Below are 26,216 nucleotides of genomic sequence, written 5' to 3' on the forward strand. Positions count from 1 at the left end.
CAGGGTATGTTTAATGCACCCTGTGGATCTCTGAACTCCCAGATTTAACAGGGATCTGAACTCCCAGAATTAACACAGGGATTGCTCTGCTCCAGCTCAGCCTCTCAGCTCACTTCCCCTGCTGTCCGTGCTCCTGGCCAGGTGCTCATACTGCAAATCTTCCAAGTGTTTCACCTGGTGTGCTGCCCAGGGAGAGACTGCCCTGCTGTGCTCTGGTGACACCTCTGGGCAGGGGGGGCAGCCCAGGTGAGCCCTGTGTCCCCCCCAGCCCAGGTGAGCCCTGTGTCCCCCAGCCCAGATGAGCCCTGGGTGCCCTCCAGGTGTGACTGTGCCCCCCCAGTCCAGGTGGGACTGTCCCCCTCAGCCCCAGCCCAGGTGAGCCCTGGGTGCCCCCCAGACTGCCCCAGGTGTGACTGTCCCCTCCCAGCCCAGGTGAGCCCTGTGTCCCTCCCAGGTGTGACTGTCCCCCCAGGTGTATCTGTCCCCCCAGCCTGGAACAGGCAGCCCAGGTGAGCCCTGTCCCCCAGCCTGGCACAGCCAGCCCTGTGTCCCCCCCAGCCCAGGTGAGCCCTGTGTCCCCCAGCCCAGGTGTGACTGCCCCCCAGGCTGGCAGAGGCAGCCCTTACCCTGACGATGATGCCCATGCGTTTGCTCTCGTAGGTGAAGGGGAAGATCTGCAGGATGGTGAAGTTGAGGATGTGCCCCCCTGGGCTCCTCAGCTGCACTGAGGACTGGTCTCTGCCCACCAGGGTCAGGCCCACACTCTCTGTCCACTGCACCAGGGCCACCTGTGAGGACAAGGACACGGTGAGGGCTCCTGCCACACCTCCCCAGGGGAGGGACAGCAGGTGGCTGCAGAGAATTCATTAATTCAGAGAATTCACTCATTAATTCATCAGCCATTAATTAATCAGTCATTAGCCATTAACTGTGCTATCAAACAGATCCATTGATAAATACAGGTGCTCCTCCATGGCTCTCCCTACCTGCCCTTTCCCAATTCAGACCCTTCCTGGCAGTATCTGCAGGGTTTGGGCAGCCCAGCTCGTGTCTGACCCAGCTGTGGCACTGTCCTTGTGTCACCTCCCTGCTTTAACTGGACACCAACAGGAATTTCCCCATGGAAAGGGAGCTCAGGCCTTGGATCTGCCCAGGGAGGTTTGGATCCCCATCCCTGGAGGTGTCCCAGGAATTCCTGGAGGTGGCACTCACAGCTCTGGGCACGGCTTGGGGCTGGAAAAGCTTTTCCAATATAAATTATTCTGTGATTTTTGTTCCAAAGGAGAAGCCTCAGCAAGGGGCAGCACTGGAATCCTCCACCCAGCCCAAACCTCCTCGGGCACACCAGGGAAACCCCTCTACAAACACTTAATTTTGGAAAGAGCCATTTCCCAGCTTGCTGTCTACGAAATTAAGAATTCAAAACTGCGCGTTCACCCTGGATTTACAATTTCAAAGCCAGAAACACTAATGCAGCACATTAAAAATTCATCTCCAAACAACCCAAACAAAACGAGCTCTGTGTTATTCTCTGTGTGTTCAGCAGTAACAGCTCATCAACAAATTCCAACGATTTTGCAGCAATCAGCAAGACAGCTGGGGGCTGGCTCAGACACTTCTTAGCAGAGAATCCTTCTCTTTCAACATTAAAAAAAAAAAAAAAAATAGAAAAAAAAAAAACCCAAAAAAGCCCCCAAAAACTCACCAAAAAATCCAATAAAACAAAACAAAAGAAAAAAAAACCACCACCACCACCAACAACAAAAAAAAAAACCCAAACAAACCCCCCCCCAAAAAAAAAACAAAAAAAACCTAAAAAAATAAAAATAAAATAAATAAAAAAAAAAAAAAAAAAAAAAAAAAAAAAAAAAAAAACCACAAAAAAAAAAACAACACCAAAGAACCTCCAGGTTGTTGAAGGTTTTTCTGAACTGATGTGAGCACCATTTTCATTGCAGCCTCTACTATTTCAGGACCTACAAAACTGAGTTCCCCATGAGCTTTCCCTCAATTGCAACCAGAGTTATGCCAGAAGAGCAAAACCTTTATTTTGCTTTGCTGAGAAAGCCCCAGAGTGCCCAGCTCAGCTGACACATCCATCTCAGCCTGAGCTGCCTGGGATTGAGCTCCAGGAGCTGCCTGGGCTGGAACAGATGGAGCAGCAGCTGACACCAGCCCCATCCATCACTGGCCCCCAGAAAGGATCAAGGGAGACTTTCCCTAAACAGACATGAAATACTGGAAGTGTTTTACAGTGACATTTTCAAAGGCACAGGAGTGTTGGGCACATGGCTGCTGTCGACTTGAAGGTTAATTATCCCTTCCTGCCTTTCAGGCTCTGCCTGTGCTGCTTCAAGGGATCACAAATAGCTCGGTTAAAAAATGAAATTGATTTTGGGAAATCACATACAAGAGATACAAATAAAATTCGGACCTGTAAATACTCCCATTGAGTTGAGATTTTATTAATGAGTTGATACAATTGGACTAACTGAAGCAGCTTTTGTGAGCTCAGCTCCTTTTCATCCAAAAGCTTAAAAGAGAACCTAAACCAAACTTTTCCTTTCATAAAGTAGTCTTAAATTGTCAGATTAAAAAAAAAAAAAAAGGTAATTGAGTTGGCTTTGCCTTGAAAGACCTTTAAGTCAATTTGAATCAATATTTGGCTTAATATTAACAAGTTTGTGCAGGCTTATCCACAAAGATTACAACAAATCAAAGGCTCTTTCAAGCTTATCTTTCCCCAAAGTTTCTTCAAGCCATCCTCAGTGCATTAAAGTGTGCAGTCAGATAATCCTCCCAGAGCAGAGAGACGGAGCTTGGCTCTCTAATACTCTGGTTAATAAATAATTATTGGGAATTATTGGGAATTATTCCCAGCATGATGCTGCGTGGTGGGGAACCCTGGCTGTTCTTCTGCCTGTGCTGGTGAGCTCCAGGTGCGTGGAGGGGCAAATTTCTGCTCCCAGCTGCTGTTAAAGCATCTCCTTTGCACACTCACCTTTCCCTCCTCCCCTGCCAGCATCCCACTGCAATCCTACAAAGCCCTGGAGAGCAAAGCCTTGTGCAGAGGGACAAATGGAGGAGCAGCATCCCCTGCCAGCATCCCACTGCAATCCTACAAAGCTCTGCAGGGCAAAGCCTTGTGCAGAGGGACAAATGGAGGAGCAGCACAGCAGAGGTGGCCCCAGGGGACAACACCACCCCTGGCACCACAAACACTGACAGCTCTTCTGGCAGAGTCTGGGCACTGGGGTGGGATGATGGGATGGGGTGGGATAATGGGATAGGATCCATAGGATGGGATGGGATTGGATCCATGGGATGGGATCCATGGGATGGGGTGGGATCATGGGATGGGATCCATGGGATGGGATCCATGGGATGGGGATGGGATCATGGGATCCATGGGATGGGATAATGGGATCGAATCCATGGGATCAATGGGATGGGATCCATAGGACAGGATGGGATCCATGGGATAGGATGGGATCCATGGGACAGGATGGGATCCATGGGATAGGATGGGATCCATGGGATAGGATGGGATCCATGGGATAGGATGGGATCCATGGGATGGGGATGGGATCCATGGGATGGGATGGGATAATGGGATCCATGGGATGGGATGGGATAATGGGATGAGATCCATAGGATGGGATCCATGGGATCAATGGGATGGGATCCATAGGATAGGATGGGATCCATGGGATAGGGATGAGATCCATGGGATCCACAGGATGGGATAATGGGATCTTTGGGATAGGGATGGGGTTGGGAGCACATCCCAGCTCCACATCAGTCAGAACAGGTTTGCTCTGCCCCCTACAAACACGTCACTCAAGGTATTCTCAGCCACAGCAGAAAGATGAGAAATATTCAAGATGCAAAAATATATTTACAACTTAGAGGAAGGAAAACTGAAAGCAGGCTGGAAATCCCTCAAACACCTTAAAGGCAACCCATGCTCAGTGATGAGGGAAATCAGTGAAATCCCTGCCAGCATCCTGCAGCTCCAACCAAGCCAGGCCTGATACAGATCTGAGCATTTCAAAGCCCCAGCACAGCATCCTCCAACTCCGCTCTCTCCGACAATTAAATTACCCAAGCCACCGCTGGAGTGGATATCGACTAATAAATTTCATTCTAAAGAGACAAATTGATCCTCCTGTGCCCTGAGCTGCTCTGCAGGGTCCCCTTTGGGTTGCCTGGGCAGGCAGACAGCAGGCACAGAGCAATTGATCCCACACCCTTTCATGTCCTGGCAGCTGCCGCCGTTGTCAGGGTTAAAGACTGTTTGCCCAGGAATCCCAGGCCCCCTTATCTCTGATCAGATTATATCTATTTCATTTCCCCCCTGTTAGTTACTGTATGCCTGCAACTGACAACTGGCCCGCAGAGCCCCAAGGCTGTAACTGATACCTGAATAAAGATACTTCAAGACTTTCTAAATGGCAGCAGTGCACAGGAAACAAATTTAGGAAATCCTGCTTTCTGTTACAGGAAATGAATCCTGTGCCAACTGGTAGAAATTACCCTTGCTGTTAAAGTAAAGAGAATACGAGGTTTTGTATTCATTTCATAAACTGACCTTCCCTGCCATGGCAATATTTTATTGATATAGGATTTCAAAGGCTGGCTTTAACAGGAGTCCAAAGCCATTCCCCTACAGGGAATGTTATTTAACAGCATTACTCCCTTCTCAAGGACTCCACTTGTGCAGCTCCTGCATTTTGTAGCATCTAGGATGACATACAGGGCCACAGCTAAATAATATTTGTGTATCTAAGACCTACAGACAAGATTTCCTCAGTGCAGCAAAGCAGATCTGGTTTCTGGACCTGCTGTAATTCTCTACTTAAGATATCAGGAGAAGGGGAAAAAAAGAATTTAAACAATAATCTTGGAAGGATTAGTTATCATGCTATATAGTAAAACAAATAAACAATACCCCCTGGGTATTTCAGACAAATTGCTGTGTAAATATTTTAAAGACAGAAGAGTATAAAGAGTAAAAGTAAAAGAAAAATCACTGACTTCACTATATACCACAGTATATATGTAAATAAACAGAAATCCGTGCAAAAATATCCTGTAAATGGCTTTAGGAGGGGGGAAAAAAAAAACCTCAACTTAGATGCAGATTACAAAAATCACCATCTGGAAATAATTCAGAACTCGTTTCAGTGCAAAGGCAGTTGTTTTCTGCACTCTGCCTTTCCAGGGGAGGGCAACACCTTCCAGGGGAGAGGAGCAGGGCAGCAAACCCTGGCCCAGCCCGTGGGGACAGGACACCCACACCCTGCCCAGGGATGAGCTGCTGGGGCACAGCACAAATGCAGCTTTTGGATCTCAGAGCCCCCAGGGCAGTTTGAGGGGTCCACGTTGGTGCCATGGACTGCAACAGTGTCCTATCATGACACTCCCCCCCCAATTTTTTACCAATTCTTGCCACTGTCACAGTAGAAGACGGAGTAGAAGAAGAAGAAGAAAGAGAAGAATTATGACACCACCCCAAATTCTCCATCTTGCCTCTATCTACTTCCATTCTAAAAACCCCAAAACTAAAATTTTCGCCCTGTGACCAACTAAACCACCATCTGATTTAAATTTTTGTGGTTCTCTTTTCTTCCATAAGCGTTGGCAGTTTTTCCCAAACCCGAAACTACGAATTTTCACCCTGTGACCAACTAAACTATCTAATTTAAATTTTTGTACTAGTAAACTAATAGATATAGTAAACTACTATCTAATTTAAATTTTTATTGTTCTCTTTTCCTCCATAAGCATTAGCAATTTTTCCTATGAGCTGAAGTCAAAGGCAATGCTCTTTTGGGGTCCTGGAAAGGGTCCTGAACCCCCAGGGCTGTTTGAGGGGTCCAGGTTGGTGGCCTGGACTCCAGCAGTGTCCTACGATGACAATTTCCTCCCCAATTTCCTACATCACCCACATTCTACCAACATCTCTGTGCCACTGTCACAGCAGAAGATGAAGAAGAAGAACTCAAGGCACTGCCCCAAATTCTCCCATCTTGCCTCTATCTACTTCCATTCTAAAAACCCCAAAACTACAAATTCTCACCTCCTGACAAACCAAACTATGATCTAATTTAAATTATTGTTGTTGTTCTCTTCTCCTCCATAAGCATTGGCAATTTTTCCTATGGGCTGAGGTCAAAGGCAATGCTCTCCTGGGGTCCTGGACCACCCAGGGCAGTTTGAAGGGTTTATCCCATGCCATGGACTGCAACAATGTCCTATCATGACACTCCCTCCCAATTTTTTATATCACCCACATTCTACAAACACCTTTGTGCCACCATCACAGCAGAAGACGGAGTAGAAAGAGAAGGAGAAGAACTGAGGACACTGCCTAATATTTCTCCATCTTGCCTCTATCTACTTCCATTCTAAAAACCCAAAACTACAAATTTTCACCCCGTAACAAAACGAACTACTATCTAGTTTAAATTTTTGTTGTTCTCTTTTCCTCCATAAGCATTGGCAAGTTTTCCTATGGGCTGAAGTCAAAGGCAATGCTCTCCTGGGGTCCTGGAAAGGGTCCTAAACCCCCCAGGGCAGTTTGAGGGGTCCAGGTTGGTGGCCTGGACTCCAATAGTGTCCTACGATGACAATTTCCTCCCCAATTTTTTACATCACCTACATTCTATCAACATCTCTGTGCCACCATCACAGCAGAAGATGGAGTAGAAGAAGAACTTAAGACACTGCCCAAAATTCTCCATCTTGCCTCTACCCACTTCTATTCTAAAACCCAAACCTACAAATTTTCACTTTGCGACCAACTAAACCCCCATTTAATTTAAATTTTTGTGGTTCTCTTTTCCTCCATAAGCATTGGCAATTTTTCCTATGGGCTGAGGTCAAAGGCAATGCTCTCCTGGGGTCTTGGACCACCCAGGGCAGTTTGAGGGGTCCAGGTCGGTGGCCATGGACTCCACCAGTTCCCTATTACGACATCCCCCCAAACAGCTGACGGGTTTCCCAAGGAAACACAGGGACAGCCCAGACTGACCTCGTCGGGGCTGGAGGCCTGGTACACCCTGCAGGAGTCCTCGTAGTGGCGCTCGGCCTCAGCCTGGTCGGTGACACCGTTGGACTCGTAGACGGGGGTGACGTTGTGGCACAGGGCGATGGCCTTGACGGCCTCGTGCACGCGGCTGCTCATGGTGCGCCTCACCTTGGTGGCCAGGGACAGCCCCTTCACGGCCGGCGCCTCCTGGGGCTGCTGGGGGGCAAGGAGAACGAGACAGGCTCTTATTGTGGTGAAAAATATAAACATGTTTAAATATAAATATGTGAAAAATATAAAGCGCGGTGTTGTGTTGTTTGCGTTTCCTTGGTAAGGGGATGGAAAACACGTTAAGGGAGTTTTGCGCAGTAAGTGAAAAATAGGAGAGTTGTGGGAATGTTAAAAGTCCCCCCAGGGAAACTTCCAGGTTTTGCCCTGGAATGATTCACTATAGAGTTTTTCCTGTCTAGGCTGAAAGAGAAGATCCTTCATGGTGTCTTGCAGAATTACCTCAAATTTACCTTAGATTGGTGATTTTATTGCCAACTTCCCCATTGGGTAGTTAACATTGACCACCCCAACTGTTCATCCCCCTGTAGGTTTGGTGCCCCTTGCCCTGCCTTTGTACCACCCTGTGCCCTCAGCCACTGGTCCCTAACTCCTCACTCAACCACTGAGCATATATTTATATATATTATATAAATAAATATATAAATAAAATATAAAGCATATATAAATATATATTATATATTTATATGTAATTACATTATATATCAAATATATTATACATATACTAGATACATATACAAAATATATTATATACATATATTATATGTAATTATAGTATATATAATATATATTATACATATATCACATACATATATAAAATATCTTATATACATATATGTATATAAGATATAATGCATTATATACATAAGTATATTATATTATATACATATATATTATGTATAAGATATAACGTATTATATACATATAATATAATATAATATAATGTAATATAATATAATATAATATAATATAATATAATATAATATATTGTGTTATATACATAAGTAATATGTATATAAGATATATATTATGTTATTATATTATAGTAATATATTAATATATCTCATATAATGTATTAATATAATATATAATTAATTTTCTCTAATTTTATATATTATTAAATATACTATATCATCTATTAGTATTATGTATATTAATATTTAAAATATGTAATTACATGTATTATATGTATATTATTTTATATATAATTATATACATATAATATATTACATACATATAATTATATTATTCCTGTCTTTCCTCTGCTGAGGGGTTTGTGTGTGTGCATGGACTTGAAATGGCTGTCAGAGAAACCATTTTTTTTACTCCACAAAATACCAGTGGTTTGGGAAGTTTAGAGTCATTTGGGTGCAGGAGAATATAATTGGTGAAAACAAAAAACAGATTGACTTGTATGGAACTAGAAAATCTTAATTACGTTCATTTATTTTTTAATACTATTTTTAGTATCAGAATGGGAGTCTTCAGATAATTGCACAATTACTAAATTATCCCAGTTGAAGAAGGGACACACAGTGATCCAGTTTCCTGCTCTGTTAACCTTTAGTGTCAAGAGGACAAAAGTTTCGCTTCCAGGTCAAAGGGCCACAACATGGTAAAAATAAAAGCAAAGAATAAGAACTACAGTTCAAAATGAATCATTGCCAGCAAATGCTTCTCATTATAAGGAATCTCACTCGGTAATTATGAAAGTTTTATGAGACATATCCATTACCAGGGTAATTCCACAAGTTATTTTCCACACTAGTGATTAGGAGCCATAAGATTTTCAAATTTAGTATCTCTGCTGCCAAAACCCTCAGCTGAAAGTGCACTCAGTCACTGGACTGGTCAGTCACCTAAATATTCCTGAAAAATATTGGACACTTTGGCAAATAATTAACCAGTAGACAAGTTTTCTCTAGAGATTCAGTATAGAATGAAGGTAAATGAAGTTGAAGTCTGGGGATTTGTAATTTGGGGGTTTTTGTTGGGTTTTTTTGGGGGGGTTTTTTTGGGTTTTTTAATATAGTTCTGTCATTTAAGGGTCTCAACACCAAGAGAAGAACCAAATGCTAGGAAGGAGAAAGAGAAGAGATAGCTGGATATCTAAATAAAAGTTATTTTAGACTCAGGCCTCAGCAACAGGACACAGGCACACACTTACACTTGTGTGTGATGTGAAACAACACAACAGGTTAATCACAATATTATTTATGCATTAAGCATCCAGTGACCTTCACATTTCCCCAAAAAAGCAGCTCATGAGCAGATCCCCACCCCACAAACCCACCATGAGGCCAGGGATGTGGCAGAGCTTTGGGAACAGGGAGTCAGGGAGTGAGTGCAGGGAGCTGTACCTGGGTGTAAATGCTGAAAATGTGGCTCTGCACCTCGTCCATGGAGTCCAGCCCGTAGGCCACCGTGCCCAGGTGGAGCCTCTTGAAAACCATCTCGTTCTGGGTCAGAGTCCCTGGGAAAAGCAGCAGCACAGGGTGGGAAAAACACCCTCAATTCTCCAGCACAGCTCCTGTCCTCTGCCTTGAGCACAGAGAAACCTGAATTTGGGCCAGCAGCTGGACCTGCAGCACTCCCAAGGCTGCCACAAACCCCAACAGCAACAAACTGAGTGTTCATCCTCCTGGGGAGTGGGGAGTGTAAATAACAATGAGATTCACCCCACAGTCAATGCCAGCAGGGGTTCTAAGCATAATTCTGGTCCCACTGGAACCAAAAATAAATTTGAAATTACTTCAGTGGGACCAGGGTTTTATGTCAGACCAAGGTTTTCATTACAGCTCAGGCTTGCAATTGAAGCTCAGCTTCAAAAGTTAAGGGCAGCAGCAGAAGCTTCTGCTTAGATATATATATATATGTTATCTTATCCTGGCTTTGAAAACTAGCTCTAAAAAGTTAATTTTAATTTTATTTTTACCCTCAGCTTTTGTTTTAATAGCGTGCTTTAAGTATTCCTTCAAGTAGTATAAAATTCCTGTCCTACCTTAATTACAGCTCGTTCAGAACAAAAACAAAAAAAACCCAAAAAACCCCAAAAACCCCCACAAAAATAACAAATAAAAAACCCCCAAAAATAACAAAAAAAAAAAAAACCAAAAAAAACAACCCCAAAAAAAAAACAACCCAAAAAAAACCCAAAAAACAAAAACAAACAAACTTTTTTTTTCTTCCAGCCCAAAGAAATCTCACATTATCCTCTTTTGTTGGCCAAAACCACAACAAAACCCAAACAACATACATGACTCAAAGCTGCATTTTCTGCAGCAATACCTGTTTTGTCTGTGAGCAGGTAAGAAATCCTGCCCAGCTGCTCAGGGATGGTGCTGGACCTGACCACAGTGCCAGGGATTTTGGAATCCCTGCGGATCACCCAGCTGTACACGATCTTCCCCATGTCCAGATTCACACGTAAACTGCACAGGAGGAAAGGGAAAAAAAAGGAAAATAAGAAATAGCAAAGTGTGGGAAAAAAATCCTTGTGAACTGTCACAGTGAAGTGAAAGGACAGTGAGTCCCACAGTGAAGCTGAGGTGGCGAAGGAAAGTTTGAGGAGAAGTTTATTCAAAGTCAGTGCTCTGGTGGTAAATGTAATTACACTGTGATTCAAGGACAGATGATAAAATTACAATGAGAAGATATGATTGGAGGGGAAGGTGGACACAGAGTAAGGACAGAGATGGATACCAGAGAGCAGATTAAAAATGGAGCTGAAATGAATCCCAGTCCTGCACCCAGAGTAAGTTACTAATCTACTTACTAATACAGTACAGTTTCACATTAAAGTTTCATTGCCCTCTAACACATTCTGTATAAAACACTCTCCTCTCCTTTTCCATTTTTTGCTCTGTTCTTACCACAGTAACCAGGCAGTCCAAACACTGAGAGAAGAGAAATTAAATGCCAAATCCACTGAGTGAGCCAGTGAATGGGTTAACAAATTGAACAAATTCAGCAGAAACAACAAAGCAATGCTTATGTTTGAACAGTAACTTTATTTCTATTCCTGGCCTTGCTCAGCTGTGAAATGAGGAGCAGGTAAAGGTTCAGGTGCCTGTCTGGGCTGGGAACAAGGATGAACACACAGGATTTTGTTGGGAATTATCATCAGCTGCCCCCTTACCTGATGGGAATGATGTTGGAGAAGAGCAGCAGGAACCTGATGATCTGCAGGTACCAACGGCCTGCAAAGTGCTGCAGGGCCACCATGACCAGGGACACCACCACCAGAGCCCCAAAGAGGATCTTGGTCAGGCAGTTCACCTCCAGATCAAAGAGGCCAATCTGGAACAGCAGCAGAGAGAGATTTCAGGCACAGAGATGAGGGTGTCAGTTAAATGGAATAGTCACAAAGGAAGTGAACTGTCCTTCCATCCAAGGAGCCATTCCCCACTAGCCAGCTTCTCTCCTTTTAAAACATATTTAAATTTATAATCAATACTCTTGCCAGCTTATTAAATGAGATTTCCATCCCTTAGAGGCTCAGCAGAGGATGCAGAGGTGTGAAAGGACTCAGGCTGTGTAAACACCCCCTGCCCAGTGTTTTAGCTTTGCTACAACAGAACAATGCAGCAAAAGAAGCTTTTTCTATTCTAACTGGGACTGCCCCATTATAAACATATAAAACAATGGTTTTGACAACCTTAAAAAAGTGAGAAGGTGTATAATAGGATCAAAATAGGAAATGTGAAAATGTATACAATAGGATCAAAAAAATCACAATAAATAGGTTCTGTTATGGTAACTATCTTAAATCACAGGCTGGAAAATATGAATTATTCCTATGAGACTGTCCCTATAGTATTTGGAAGGATCTTCTTTTTAAAAATAATCCATTTCTGACCCCTGTTATTTATTACAAAGCTGTTTCCTCACCATACCTTACTCCTTGGGTTGGAGGTATTCATCACACTGCGCAGCTCCCTCCCCGTGTACAGGACAACTCCCACCACAGTACCTGCACACACACAGAGGTTTTCTCCATAAAAAAGAGTTTCAGCAGGCTAATTTCAGAGATTCAAAAAGCTGTCTGTGCCACACAACACCTGTGAAAACACAGACTGGAACAGGAACAACCCTCCCAGGCAGAAATTCAGTCTCAGGGTTGGACTTGATGCAGCATCACAGACTCCATCAGCTCATGGGGGGAACAGCCAGCTTTGCTCTACCTTCCCTGACCCCTTTTTTGAGCCACTTGTCTCTCCAATAAATAAAAATAAATAAAATAAAATAAATAAAAGTCGGTAGGGATGGAGGATTTCTTGGAATCCCACTTTGGTGCTGCCTTCCACCAACTCTGTGTCAAAATTAAACCAGCTCTGGGCTGTGGTTGTTTATTGGTAAAGGTTGATACAATCAGAGCAAATCCAATGAGTTCCAGAGCTCGGTGACAGAATTACCTTATTTTAAAATCTACAATTTACTGTAAGTGTTTAAATACTGCTCCTACCACCAAGTGAATCACAGCAACTCCTACCTTCCTGTAACAGATGGAGCTGCTGGGAGCCCATCAGTGACTCTGAATTCTCTGTCCCACAGTTGCTAAAGAGCTGAGAGCTCAAAAGTTCTCAATTTTCTCCTTGCAGAAACGTAATTCAGTTTAGCACCACAAATTATGGGGTTTCTGTGGTTTTTTTCTCTTAAAGACTTTGCAAAGAGCCCATGAAGAAAAATCTGTCTGCCATCAACAGTTTAAAAGCTGCTACTGCCCAGTGTTTGGAGTCTGTAAAAATGGAGAAAACCAACTCTAAAAAAAGCCAACACGCTGCTGCTTTATACTCTACTATTCCCCTGCTCCCACTAATGATCAAAGATTTAACAAACCACGAGTGACTTATTTTTAAATAAGGCTGATTCAAGAGAGAGAGAGAGGTGGCTTCTAAAAATATGCTGAGAAACATTCCTTGGGAAAAAAAAAAAAAAGCCAAAAACAACAACAAATCCCTGGAGCCAGATGGCAGGTGGTGGCAAAGATCATCACAATTCAGCTCAGCAGATGGCACAGCTACTCCAAATCCACTGCAAAGAGTCAGAGTCAGGCCCAGCCCTCCTGCAGCAGATGGAGAAATGCACATTTCTCTGCTCCATCTTCCAGGGGCTGCCCCACTCAGGTGGCACCACAACCCCACTCACAGCAGAAGAAAAGGAATATTATCCACATTTTCTCCTAAGAGAAAAAAACTACAACGTGCTGTTTGTTATTATCACAGGAGAAATAAAATTGAGTATTGCATTGATAAGTCAGTGTGAATGAGAGGAAGCACCTGCCAGGACTGGAAAAAGCTTGAAGACACATTGATCTGTAAAAAAAGGAGTGTTTAAAGCTGGTTTGTGGCCATTTCAAACGGATTCAACTGCGCAAACCCTTTGAAATTATATTTACAAATGCACTGTCAAGTCTCTCCATTTGACAAGTTTAACTCCAGAATTTCACTCTCCTCCAGCAGCTCCTGCTCAGCAAACTCTGCAAACACTCAGGGCTAGAGGGGAACGAGGCTTTTACTTTGACAAGCCCCTACAAGGGGGCATTGATTCATCTCAGGCCTCGGGAGTTTATCCTATATTTGAGTCAAAATCTGTCAAATACTTAATTTTTTTTTCCCTTTTTTAAGAGTATATAGGACAAACTCAATGGAAGCACTTACCTGGAAATCTTTCATCTCAGCTCCTGTTCCCAGAATCCATTTGACACCATTTCTGTTACAGATTAGGATGTCAATGTGCAGAGCAATTAAGTGCTATTCTGGTCCTAGATGCTAAAGAAGGGCCCCCAAAGGCCACTCCACTTCTTTCTCATCTAGGAATGTCCAAGAGGCAATTAGATGTCAGCTCAGCTCCCCAGAGGTGTCAGGACAAGGGGGAAAACCTCATTCCAACTCCTAATTTCTCCGACTGACAGAATTATTATTCCATCACAGAAATACCTTTAGAAATTGTTAACATATTCCCTTAAAAAAAAAAAAAATCCACGGGTCTCCACCTCACCTGATGCAATCACAGTGCTGGCCCACAGGGTGTTTTCTATGCTTAAACTTTCATTTACTGGAGGGTCACTGTCCTCCTACAATGGGAAAAAGAGAAAAATAAACTTGTCAGTAAAGCAAAAATAAGCAGAGGATGAGAAGAGTCTCACAGAGGTGTTTGGAGAGGGATGCTGGGTGAGCTGGCAGAGGGATTTCTGACAGGATGGAGAATTTTCACAAACCCTGGTGAATCTCTGGCTGGTTTCAAGCCCAGCAGACTCACCCTGGTGAAGGTCCCCACAAAGTTGTGGATGTCAATATTGGGCTCCTCTGCGTAGACGTAGGAGCGGATTTGCAGCAGGTCCTGCCAAACAGACACACCCATCAGTCCCATCAGTCCTATCACAGCTTAATAATGTACAAAATCTTTACCAGAATGCCTCACCAAGAGTTACTCAGCATGATTTAGGATTTTTATCTCGGTGCCCAAAAATCCCAGAGCAAACACACCCGGGGCAGCAGCACCGAGGGCGTTTCCTGGGGTGGCACCTGAGACACTCCAGGTCTGTGTGCCCCAGAAAGGAAACTGCAGCACCCAGAGGGTGTCAGGTAAGGCATGGCACAGTTCCCAGCACAGGGGCTGCAGGAAGGAGCTTACAGAGGCCGTGGGCAGGCGCTGGGTGCAGGTGACGGGCAGGCGCAGCTTCCAGTCCGTCTCCCCGTCCAGCTGGTCCGTGCGGAGGAAACACGAGCCTGGGGGTGGGAACAGAGTCAGGGACCCTCCACTTCTGCCCCAGGGACATCCACAGGTAACTCATGGCATGGCTGCCCCTCCAGGATATCCTTCTTTCTCTGGGAACAGTGTCTGACTTATATCAGTTAATAACTGATGTCCCTGCACCACATTCCTTTCCTTCACCAGGCCAGAATTCTCTTCGTTGTTCATTTCTAAGATACTTGAAATGTTCCCATTAAATCTGTTTTCTAATCAAACATGTCCTTATCCCACACTTAACAAAAACAAGGCTGAACAGTAAGTAAATGTATCTAAAATTCATTTACCCTGGACTCAACCCCTACATTCTTTGATCAGCAAACAAAACTGGAATATAACATCTTGAGAAGTGGTGCTCCATAAAACCACTCCAGTTCCCCCCTTCTCTGCTCTCTCAAATTTTACTATTATCTATTTCTCTCCCATTTCCAAAAGATAATTTTCTCCAAACAACCAGTGAAAGGTTAATGGCTATTTTGACAATTGGTTCCAGATGTTTACCATTCTTCTCCGACGTCCTCAGGAAGATCATGTCAGCAGGGACCCTCTGGTTCTGGGGAGGGGAGAAGAAAGGCCATTATTGTGCAGCCTGCCCTGCTGGCGTGTGCAGAGCCTTCCCCAGAGCAGCAGAGGCACAAAGAGGATTCCTTTGTCAGCCTGGAGCTCGGGACTCAAGTTTGCTTTCAATCCTGAACTGGCCTCCCTGCAGAATTCTGAGCGCAGGATAATAACTGGTGCCAGCTCCCACTGACCAGACCCAAGGGTTAGGTTTACAAAAGGGCTGGAGAGTAATTCTAGAAGGAGGAAGAAATCTTAAACTGGTTGCTGGTTTCCTTTCAAGGAGCCCCCATGTTAGCAAGAAAGGTCCTGTCTGGAATCTGCAGCCACCAAGTTTCTCTTTTTGTACTGAGTATTTTCATACTGATGGTTTTAGAGGTCACAGCTGCTTGCAGAGAGTGGGTGGGGAAAATATAAAATCAGTGGATTTAAAAAAAAAAAAAAAAAAAAAAAAAAAAAATTAAAAGTTTTACACAAGAGGAAATCTACCTGAATATAGCAGCACCTACAAATGCATCATTGGGTCTCCCAAAAATGCAATATTTATACCCAAAGAAACACCTGGATGCTGCATTTGGTCCAGGTATTTAACCTGTGTCCAGCAGCCATAGAAAGGAGAGGGAAACTCTTTATCTTGCCATAGTATAAATAAAAAATGAGGTTATAGGTGCACACCTACAGATTTGCCCTCACTCGTAGAGATAATGATGTTATTGGTGAGGTGGGAGAAGCCTGTAAAGTGATTAAATATTTTAAAAGCGATTAAATATTTTAACTTGTGTCCAACACCTGATATTCTAAGCCTATGGTAAAGTAAGTAGGAATTCAGAGGATCTCATTTTATACAGTCTTGCGAAAATAAAAAAGCACTTTACACAGGAAAGATGAAAATAGAAAATGAAGGCAAACCTTTTCCACAATGATGAGGTCGCCCACTTGTATGTTAGAGCTCTTCACCTTGACAGTCCCTGCAGAGGAAAGGTGTTGGGGTTAGAGCAGGGCAGGGTTTGGGGTGCTGTGGCTGCTCCTCCCCTCCCTTCCTTCCACTCTGGGGGAGAAAAATGGGAAATGTTCCCACCACAGGAACTGGGAAATGCTGCCCCATTAAGATTTCCTGGGCCCAGTGCTCCCACTAAGGGGTGGGTCTCCCAAAAAGGGCTGAAAAGCCCTGGGTGCAGAAATCCCCAGCCACTCCCCAATCATAACTCTGAAACAATCCTGCAACTCCTTTTTGCACTGCTGACCTCACCAATCCAAAAATACCCTCAGCATCAGGCAGATGAACAGAGCAAGACCAGAAAGCTCCAGCAGGGAACCATCAAATCCAACTCCTCTTTCCTCAGGTGCCTGAAAATGTAAAGCTCAAGGCAAGGTCTGGGAGCTGAAAGTGCAATGGATCCATCCAAAATCCAGGCTCATTTCCTCCCCTGCTCTGCCACCTCTCCTCTGCCTCTTGCAGGACTGGCCAAACGAGCAGAGAGCAGGTCCTACACAAAAATCATGTAAATATTTATTCCTCTGCAGCTGTCAAACATTTCCCTGTTGCTTTAAAACAGGGGATTAATTTAACAATTGGCTAGTAATTCCAAATCATTAGCCAGCTCTAGATTTGGCTTCTCAGACCTGACTAGTGATTTATAATCAGTTAATTTGAGCCCTGCCTCTGTTCCATTTCAACAAAAGTCCTCTTTAATCTGCTGTGATTTGAGTGGAAGTGGGAGCTCACCCCTGGCAAGGACAACACTCCTACTGTACCTCAAAAAATTCATGGGCTAACTGGCCAGATAGCAGCTCATGGAGGGGGAAAAGCAGGAGGGGGGGAATAGAAATTAGCACAAAGCACAAAGGTCACCGAGATTTTACTACTGGCAGTCCCTTCATTAGCATCCTTCTCAGGATATGCTTCAGTGTTTCTGCTCCAAATTAACAATGAAAGCCATTCTGGGGCTGGGGGGCAGCCTGCTGCTTTGGTGACACACACTGTGTGCTTAACAACATGCTCCATCACTGCTTGCTAATAAATGCAGACTTCCTTGGCATTATTGGAATTATTCCTACAAATTATAAGCAGTCATGGCCCATTTCACAAATATCTCAGAGGTCTGTTCGTGGATTCTGGAGTTTTTCCTTGTGAGGGTTTTTTTTATTTATTTTTTTTTAGGGGTTTTTTTTGGTTAAAAAAAAAATTAAAAAAAGGTAAACAAAATGAATGCTGGGCTAAAGACATCTCTGGCGGGGCAGGAAGCAAACTGGGGATTAAGAGTCCATTACTCTGGGGCTTGAAAAGAAAAGCTGCACTCCAAGAGGATCAAAAAAAAAAAGCATCCCTGGCAGTCTTGTGTATGGGCTATACAAAGTTAGGTACTATGACACTAAAAGGGTCTGACAGATAACATCTCTTCCTCCCCTTTTAATACGGTTATTCACCAAACAACAAAAAGTGCTTTTGAATATTCTCCTGTGCAAAGGAAAAGGGGGAAAAAAAAAAAAAAACATCACAGGCACAGCCATTCCTGACCCAAAGTGCAAAAAAAGCTGTGGATTTTTAACCATATTTTGTGTATTCTCTTAAAAATCACAAGGATTTATTTGGTGACTGTCAGACTGTTCTACCTGCAGGGTTCAGGCAAACATCACTTCTGTAAGGTTTTCTTTAATGAGATTAAAAAAAATCGCTCTGCAAAAGAAAAAATTAATGCCTGGACAAAGCTGTAAGGTGATGATTTCCTATCATTACACACATAAAAGGCTTTTGGGGATCATTATTCTGCAAACAGCATCATCTGCTTGGAAATTTTTCCAACATGAGGAAACCCAAAGCAGCTGGAGCAGATTTTTCTCCTCCAGGAACCCTCCCAACCTCAGCTGTTGGAGGGTAAAACAAAGAGTGGAGCTTTTCTAACCAGCCCAGGTTTTTATAACTCTTATAAATGATAAATTAGATAAATGAGATGCCCTTTTTAGGCAGCTAATTTTGCTTTTTGCAGCCCTGTGGGTGCCATCCCTGCAGTGTGAGCACCACACCTCCTGCACCAGATGTTTCCTTTGACTCGGGGCTCCCATAAAGCAACTTACTTGAATTGGTTTTATTTTGATCTTGGGAATTCTGTAATTCCCTTTTCTTTTCCCCGTGGGGAAGCTGCCACCTAAAGCATCAGATGTTTTCTCATGGCTGTTTAAAAGCACAACTGTTTTTATAAAAGCTAATAGCACAACTGCTCCATTTCCCAGTGTTTAAGTATTTTTTTGTAATGATAAACTCCTGGTTTTTCTAAGTGTGACCAGAAATGTTTCCTCTAAAGACACACAGGTTTATTTAGCATTTATAGCACTTTGAATTTGTGCTTCCTTAAATTAATCAGAATAAAAGTTGGTGTTTATCACTTTTGGAAAGCAACTAGGCTTGATCTCTCATTCCAAAAAATTCTGTTGTTAAAATTTGTCTGGTGTTTGTTTCATTCTCTGCTGTATCCTGAGTTATCTTTTTTTAAAAAAGACAAGAAAATAAACATAATCAAATGCAAACAGTTTGGCCCCAATTTAAGCTACAATAATCTTTGGAATTATCACCAAATCTGCAGGATGATGGATGGACCAGAAAGCAGATCATTTCAAGAAATAACTATATTATAACCAGAAAAAAATACCTTTTTTTTTGCCCTGTGAGCACTTCAGTCAAAATTTCACAACAGAGCTGCAAAGCACAGATCCAAACACTCAATTTGGAATTAAAGATGAAGCCTGAGATTTACTAAAACAAGTTAAACCCATCTAAAAAAAATAAATAAAAAAAGAAGGGGTGGGTTTGTTTGATGTGCTGCACCAAACCTGTGGCTTTTGCAGCCCTTATGCTGTGGAGCAGCACTGGCAGAGTTTGGGAAAATATTGGTTTTTTTATGGCTGGTAAATGCCAATGATCTATATCTTAAGCAGCACCCCTCAGTAGGAGGTCCCTTCCCACTTCTCTGGGCAGTTTCTCTCGATTATTCAGCGTTACCCAGGGAGGGGGGGCTGCAGGAGAAGAAAAAACAAGGCAGGAATTTGCAGGCACAGTTCGAGCTCCCCATCAAACACATCAGAACACAGGGAGGCTTGTGGCTTTATCAATGGGGGGATTGAAATTTTGATTATTTTTTTTTATTTATAACAATCCAAACAACTCTCCTTTACATGCAGAGTTTTCCACTGAAATAAAATGATTTCCAGAAATCTGCTGGTTTTATCATTTTGGAATGTAAATGGGTAAAAAGATTTAAAAAAAAAAGGTTTAGGGTGGAGGGGTTTTTTGTTATTAGGTCTCAGCACAGGGTTGTGCCAAAATTGCAGCACGACCTGGGCTGTCCAACAGCAGCAAAAAAAAAAGAAATATCCTGGAAATAGTCCAAGTTTTACTGCCCAGCTACACTGAAAATTCATTCCTCAGGTCAGCTGTTCCAAACTTATTTTGATATTTGCTGCTTCTGAGCTGGTGAAAATCCCAGCTCCTTCCTCTCTGACTGTATAAAGGGGTGAGATGAACCCCAAATTTCCATCCCCAGCCTCACCAGGCCCTTCCCTGCTCCCAGGTAATTCCCAGAGCTGCTGAGGTTTTAATCAGTGGAAAAGGAGATGATAAAAAATAAATTCAGTACTGAGATTCAGTGAGGGACAGAAAATTACTTTTCTCCCCAAACCATGTAACAATCATAAATAATTTTCTATTTTTTTTTTCCTACTTTAAAGTATATTACAGATTCCCATTCCTGTTTCTGCACAAAATTCATGTTAAATACAGTGGGCTGGGGGATCTCCAGCTGCCAATCCTCCTTGGTTTCTTTCACAAAATTAGAAAAGTTAAAGGACTTGGAGGGGGAGGGAAATCATTCATGGGAAACGTAATAGGAATATGAAAAGAACTAAAGGAGAGGTCAGGCCCCTTATAGATCACTGAATAGAATCCAGAAGGCAACTCTTTTATATCTTTAAATAGATGTAGTACACCCCTCTTAGATGAGGCTTTTGTTGGTTGCCAAGCATTTTAAGTGTTGTAGTAAGAACACGTTATTAAAAGGGGATTTAATATTCAGAAACTCCAAGTCCCCAGTTTGGAGGTGCCTCATAACTCCTGGATGTGAAATACACCCAGCCTTGAGCAATTACATATGAAAAGCAGCTTTTTTCCTGCAAATGTGGTGTATTTTTACTCCACCTACACCACTGCATCTTAATTCAGGGGTAGAAACTTTTATAGCTGAGAAATTGGAAAGCGAAAAGAACCAAAACTCACCCAAATTCAGTTTGTTCCCTTTTTAAAAAACAAAACCCTGGCCTCAACCATCTTTGTCATGGTATTAGGAGCGGCTCCATAGTGAGGCAGCACTGGGCTGCTCAAATGAGAATTTAAATGTCTTTGTTGGGTCCAGCACAGCTGGAAACAATGGGCAGAGCAGGGCCAGGCTCAGCTGAGCCCCAGGCTGGGCTCACACAATCCAGGCCTGCAGAGATGGGCACAGGAAAGGCAGGAGCTGATCCTGCCAGTCCTCAGGAGCTGCATCCTCTGCTGCTGACAAACACACACCTCACAGCCTTTTTGGGGTCTTTTTAGGGTGAGGAGACCCTGGGATGGGATTCCCAGAGCAGCTGTGGCTGCCCCTGCATCCCTGGTACTGTCCAAGGCCAGGCTGGACAGGGCTGGGAGCAGCCTGGGATGGTGGAGGTGTCCCTGCCCATGGCACTGGATGGGATTTAGGGTCCCTTCCCACGCAGACCATCCCATAAACCCCTCAGCAAAACCCAACCTCCCCAAAACCTGCTGAGGAACCACCTAAGAGCAGCCACACAGAGCTCTGGGGTGGCATTGGGTGGGATTTAGGGTCCCTTCCCACCCAGAGCATCCCATAAATCCCTCAGCACAGCCCAACCTCCCCAAAACCTGGTGTGGAGCCACCCAGGAGCAGCCACACAGAGCCCAGGGCTCTGGAGTGGCACTGGACAATCTTAAGGGTCCCTTTCCACCCAAACCATCCCATAAATCCCTCAGCACAGCCCAACCTCCCCCAGAACCTGCTGAGGAGCCACCCAGGAACAGCTACACAGAGCTCTGGGGTGGCACTGAACAATCTTTAGGGTCCCTTCCCACTCTGAGCATCCCATAAATCCCTCAGTAAAGCCCAACCTCCCCAAAACCTGGTGAGGAGCCACCCAGTGTTGGGAAAGATGGGACCATGGATGCTCCTACAACCCAGGAGCAGCCACATGAAGCACCGGGCTCTGGAGTGGCACTGGGGGATTTTTAGGGTCCCTTCCCATACAGGGCATCCCACAAATACCTCAGCATGGCCCAACCTCCCCCAGAACCTGCTATAGAGCAGCCACAAGGACCCCAGGGCTATGGGGTGACACTGGACAATCTTAAGGGTCCCTTCCCACTCTGAGCATCCCACAAAACCCTCAGGACAGCCCAACCTCCCCCAGACCATGGTGAGGAGCCACCCAGGAGCAGCCACAGGTAGCCACACAGAGCTCTGGGGTGGCACTAGATAGGATTTAGGGTCCCTCCCCACTCAGAGCATCCCATAAATCCCCCAGAGCCTGGTGAGGAGCCACCCAAGAGCAGCCACACGGAGCCCAGGGCTCGGCAGCACCAGCGTGGCCACCAAGCCACGTGCCTGGTAGCCCAGAGCCCCCTCCCCAGCCCTGAAGTGTGGCTCTGGCTGTCAGCAGGGCTGGATTCTGGAGCCAAGGAGCTGACCTCTGGCTGTGAGCTTGCTGTAGATCTGCGAGTTCACCTCCTTGTCCCTGATGTAGCAGCGGATCTCCTCGGCCGCCTCGCGGATCACGGTGACAGCCAGCACAAACCCCTGCCAGCAGCACGGGGAGGGGAAACAGCAGGCAGGGAAAGGTCAGGGGAAAGAGTCACATCTGTCTCCAATAACAGTGGGATTTATCAGTGCCAAGGCCAGCAATCTGCATTTCCTGGTCCCCCTGGATCAGTGCAGTGAGATGTGCTGCTGTGTAAACCCCTGGTGTCAAACACGCTCCAGCTGCTGAAAAAACCAGACTTGTTGCTTAAGGAACTGTCCAGTTTTATCACCATGCTCTCCTTAAACACATCTTTGTAAAGGTAATTCCCCAAGTAAATCTTTGTCGAGTTTATCCCCAGAAAAATCTTTGTAAGGTTCACCTGAAGAATGTAAGTATTATTACCTCATTTCACTTCACAGCTCAGTAACTGAGACTTGAGGAGCCCTGGGTAAGGCAGGATCCCCCAAATCTCAATTCTCACTCCCCTCAGAGCCACTGAAATCAGCACAACTCATCTGGGATTTTTTTTTTTTTTAATTTTTTTTTTTTTTTGTGCAGAAATTTATCCAGAAATCTGTGTAACCCCCTTTTTACACACACAGATAAATAGAGAATACATGTACCTTTGTGTGTGTATGCACACAGACACTCCACCTCCACAAACAACACTCCAAAGATATTTTTGTGCACTGCTCATGGTATAATTACATGTTTCCCTGATTAGGGCTCCAGTCCTACTTTTCTCTGTGCATACCAACAGTCATTGCATTTCCTCTTGCCACGAGGAAATGCCCACATCACATCCCTCACCATATAACAAATAATTAATGCAAACCAATTCTTTATGGGTTTGGTATCACAGAGTCATGTTTTAGCAGAGAATATTAGCTCAGACTCACTGAACAGTTAAAACACTCTTTGTGCAACACAGAAAATGAACTTTTTACAACTTGTGTTGGAAGTTCCAACCAGATACTGATTATCTCTGTTGATTAGGAACTTTAAGGAGGGAGCAAGGTGAGGTTAGAAACTGCAGGTTTTCAGTATGTACATCTATCTAAATGTGTGATCTAATTAATTAATGTACTAATGAAATGCATTCACTCATTTACCTACACATCCCTACCTGCTCTCCAAACTAAAACTAAAAAAAGCAGCAGCTATTTTCAGCTTGGGTTTCAGCCCTTCAAATAATCACCCCCAAATATTCCCACATGTTCCAAGTGACTGTGTCATCTCCTGTGTCACCCCAGCCCCAACACTGCCATTGGCAGCAGTAATGAACAAAGAATTTTCTTATCCTGCTTCCTGGCAGCAAATTCGAATTGCTCACCTGGCACAGACAAGTCACAACTGCCTGTACAACAGAGAGAGAGATTCTCTGTGGTTGTGTGTATTGAATTTATTGAATTTACAAGGCAGGATCCTAAGAAAACAGCAGCAGATTCACTCAGCAAATGCAATAGAGCATTTGAGAGAGAATTCATGGAGATCTGGGCTTTAAAATAAATAGAATTTTAATTTTAACAGCAGCATCCTTCACTTATTTTTGGCTTTTCCCAGACATCTCACTGCACTGAAAGTCTAAACCTCTCAACATGCACAGCACAGGCCTTGGAAAACAAGTTAAAAATGTGATTTAAGGTGCAAACTTCCACCCCACAGAAAAGACAGCAACGAGAAATTTTGTCAAACACCAAAACTTTCTCGGATAAATAAACCTTGAAGGACCTACCAGAGGAACCCAGTAGGTGTAAAGTGCACCGAGCCTCATCTCAACCACGAACTGTGAGCAGGCCAAGAGCAAGAAATAAAGGTTGAAGAAGTATTTGAACTGGTTGAACAACACCTAAAAAAAAAAATTAAAAAAAAAATCAGACAAAAGGAGGAGGGAGGATGTTATGCACACTGAATTAACCACCAGACACATTTCTGCATGCTCTGCCAGTGACTAAATGCTGCTTGGGGCAGTTTTAAAGCAGTCCTGGATGTTCAGGGTCTGGTTTGCTGCTGCCCTGCCATGAACTCCACCAAACACAATCCCACCAGCTCCCCCAGCTCCAGATTCTGCATTTATTTCCTGCAAAACCGCTGAAAAACGGGGAAAGCTCTGGGGTGGGATGAAGAAAAGCAGCTTTGGCCACGCTTACTCCAGGCAGGAAGGTGAAGAAGTTGTATTTCTGGTTGTTGATGACATTGCGGGGGTATCTCTGGTCTCTCTTCTCGGGGTGGCCGAGCCAGACCGTCCGAGGCCTCGGCTCCCTCCTCCCACAGCATCTCAAACATTCACAGCACCTGCGGAATAACCGCGAATTAATTCATGATTTAATTCCTGTCTCACTTCTCTGGGTCACACAAACCCCCTGCAGCTGCCCCACAGGACCTCCAGCCTGGCACTGAGGCCACCAGGAGCTCTCTCTGCTCACAGGAATTTCAGTGAGGAGAAAGAACCCTGCCCTGCCCCACCTTACAAATCTTTACTCCAGGAATGAATCAAACCAAGGTCAGATCCTTCAGGAAAGATGGAGAGATGTATCAGCCATTCTTCCTGCACCTCTCTGCTCCAAAATCACCTCCCAGACCCCAAAAAGGGCATTTTCCTGTTGTCACTGCTGCTTTCTGAAAGCAAATCTCTTCCCAATGTGCCTTTAAGAACAGAATTCCACTGACATTTGGGAGAGCCAGACTCATCACCAAAAACCCCAGAGCTCTCCCAAAACATCCTCCCAGAATGGGCCACAAAGATTTGTTCTTGAATCAGCTCCCAAAGCCCTTCTGCCTTTGAGAACAGAATTTCAGTGACATTTGGGAGAGCCACCATCAGCCCAGACTGATCACCAAAAGCTCCACAAAATATCCTCCCAGAATGGACCACAAATATTTATTCTTGAATCAACTTGTGCTTTTGAGAACAGAATTTCACTGACATTTGGGAGAACCACCATCAGCCAGACTCATCACCAAAAGCTCCACAAAACATCCTCCCAGAATGGACCACAAGATTTATTCTTGAATCAACTCCCAATGCCCTTCTGCCTCTGAGAACAGAATTTCACTGACATTTGGGAGAGCTACACTGATCATCAAAAGCTCCAGAGCTCTCACAAAACATCCTTCCAGAATGGACCACAAGGATTTGTTCTTGAATCAACTCCCAAGCCCTTGTGCCTTTGAGAACAGAATTTCACTGACATTTGGGATTACCAGCACCAGCCAGACTCATCACAAGCTCCAGAGCTCTCCCAAAACATTCTCCCAGAATGGACCACAAGATTTATTCTTGAATCAACTCCCAATGCCCTTGTGCCTCTGAGAACAGAATTTCACTGACGTTTGGGAGAGCCAGACTGATCACCAAAAGCTCCAGAGCTCTCACAAAACATCCTCCCAGAATGGACCACAAAAATTTGTTCTTGAATCAGCTCCCAAAGCCCTTGTGCCTTTGAGAACAGAATTTCATTGACATTTGGGAGAACCAACACAAGCCAGACTCATCACCAAAAGCTCCACAAAACATCCTCCCACAATGGACCACAAAGATTTGTTGTTGAATCAAGCATCCTGCCCCAAAAGTTCAGTTCAGTGCACAGATAACCAAGAAATAATCACAGAAGGAATTGCACAAAGCACTCTGGGAACTCTTGTCTTGCCAGAGGACACCTGCAGTGCACTGAGCAGAGTTCACAACTCACCACACAGAAGGTGGGGACCTACAAAGGATTTAATTTTTAATGTTTCCAGCCCTGCTGACTGCAGATAGAAAGAAGTGTTATCAGCTAAGTCAGTTCCCTGAGGACAGAACGGGACTAAAACTCAAGAAATGAAGAATTGTCACTGGGTGATGCTCCCTGAGCAGGCTCAGCCCTCCACTCCACCAGCCTGACTGGAAAGGTGATTTCTCTCTCACAGGCTTTTAAAACTACACAAAAGGACAAATTACTTGAATATTATTCTGTTTCATGAAGAAGGTGGATTTTCTCCAAGAACAATCCGAGCCCAAGTGCACAGGTGCCAGCCAAGC

At 44.1% G+C, this 26,216-nt stretch overlaps 1 protein-coding gene across 1 annotated transcript in view; it reads right to left on the reverse strand.

Annotated features, from left to right (window-relative positions):
• The window catches only part of ATP9A (ATPase phospholipid transporting 9A (putative)), a 53,933-nt gene that overhangs the window by 19,432 nt on the left and 8,285 nt on the right, over positions 1-26,216 (reverse strand). Inside the window, exons 2-15 of the mRNA XM_083873402.1 lie at positions 24,346-24,490; positions 23,931-24,044; positions 22,143-22,251; positions 16,322-16,380; positions 15,356-15,407; positions 14,738-14,832; positions 14,363-14,443; positions 14,102-14,177; positions 11,998-12,074; positions 11,241-11,401; positions 10,391-10,533; positions 9,463-9,575; positions 7,037-7,249; positions 627-788 (exon numbers count right to left, since the gene is read on the reverse strand). Coding sequence (XP_083729528.1) covers positions 627-788; positions 7,037-7,249; positions 9,463-9,575; positions 10,391-10,533; positions 11,241-11,401; positions 11,998-12,074; positions 14,102-14,177; positions 14,363-14,443; positions 14,738-14,832; positions 15,356-15,407; positions 16,322-16,380; positions 22,143-22,251; positions 23,931-24,044; positions 24,346-24,490 — 1,600 coding nt within the window. The remainder of the gene's footprint in view (positions 1-626; positions 789-7,036; positions 7,250-9,462; positions 9,576-10,390; positions 10,534-11,240; positions 11,402-11,997; positions 12,075-14,101; positions 14,178-14,362; positions 14,444-14,737; positions 14,833-15,355; positions 15,408-16,321; positions 16,381-22,142; positions 22,252-23,930; positions 24,045-24,345; positions 24,491-26,216) is intronic.

Source organism: Zosterops lateralis, assembly GCF_965231275.1.
Source record: "Zosterops lateralis genome assembly, chromosome: 16".
Classification (NCBI taxonomy): Eukaryota; Metazoa; Chordata; class Aves; order Passeriformes; family Zosteropidae; genus Zosterops; species Zosterops lateralis.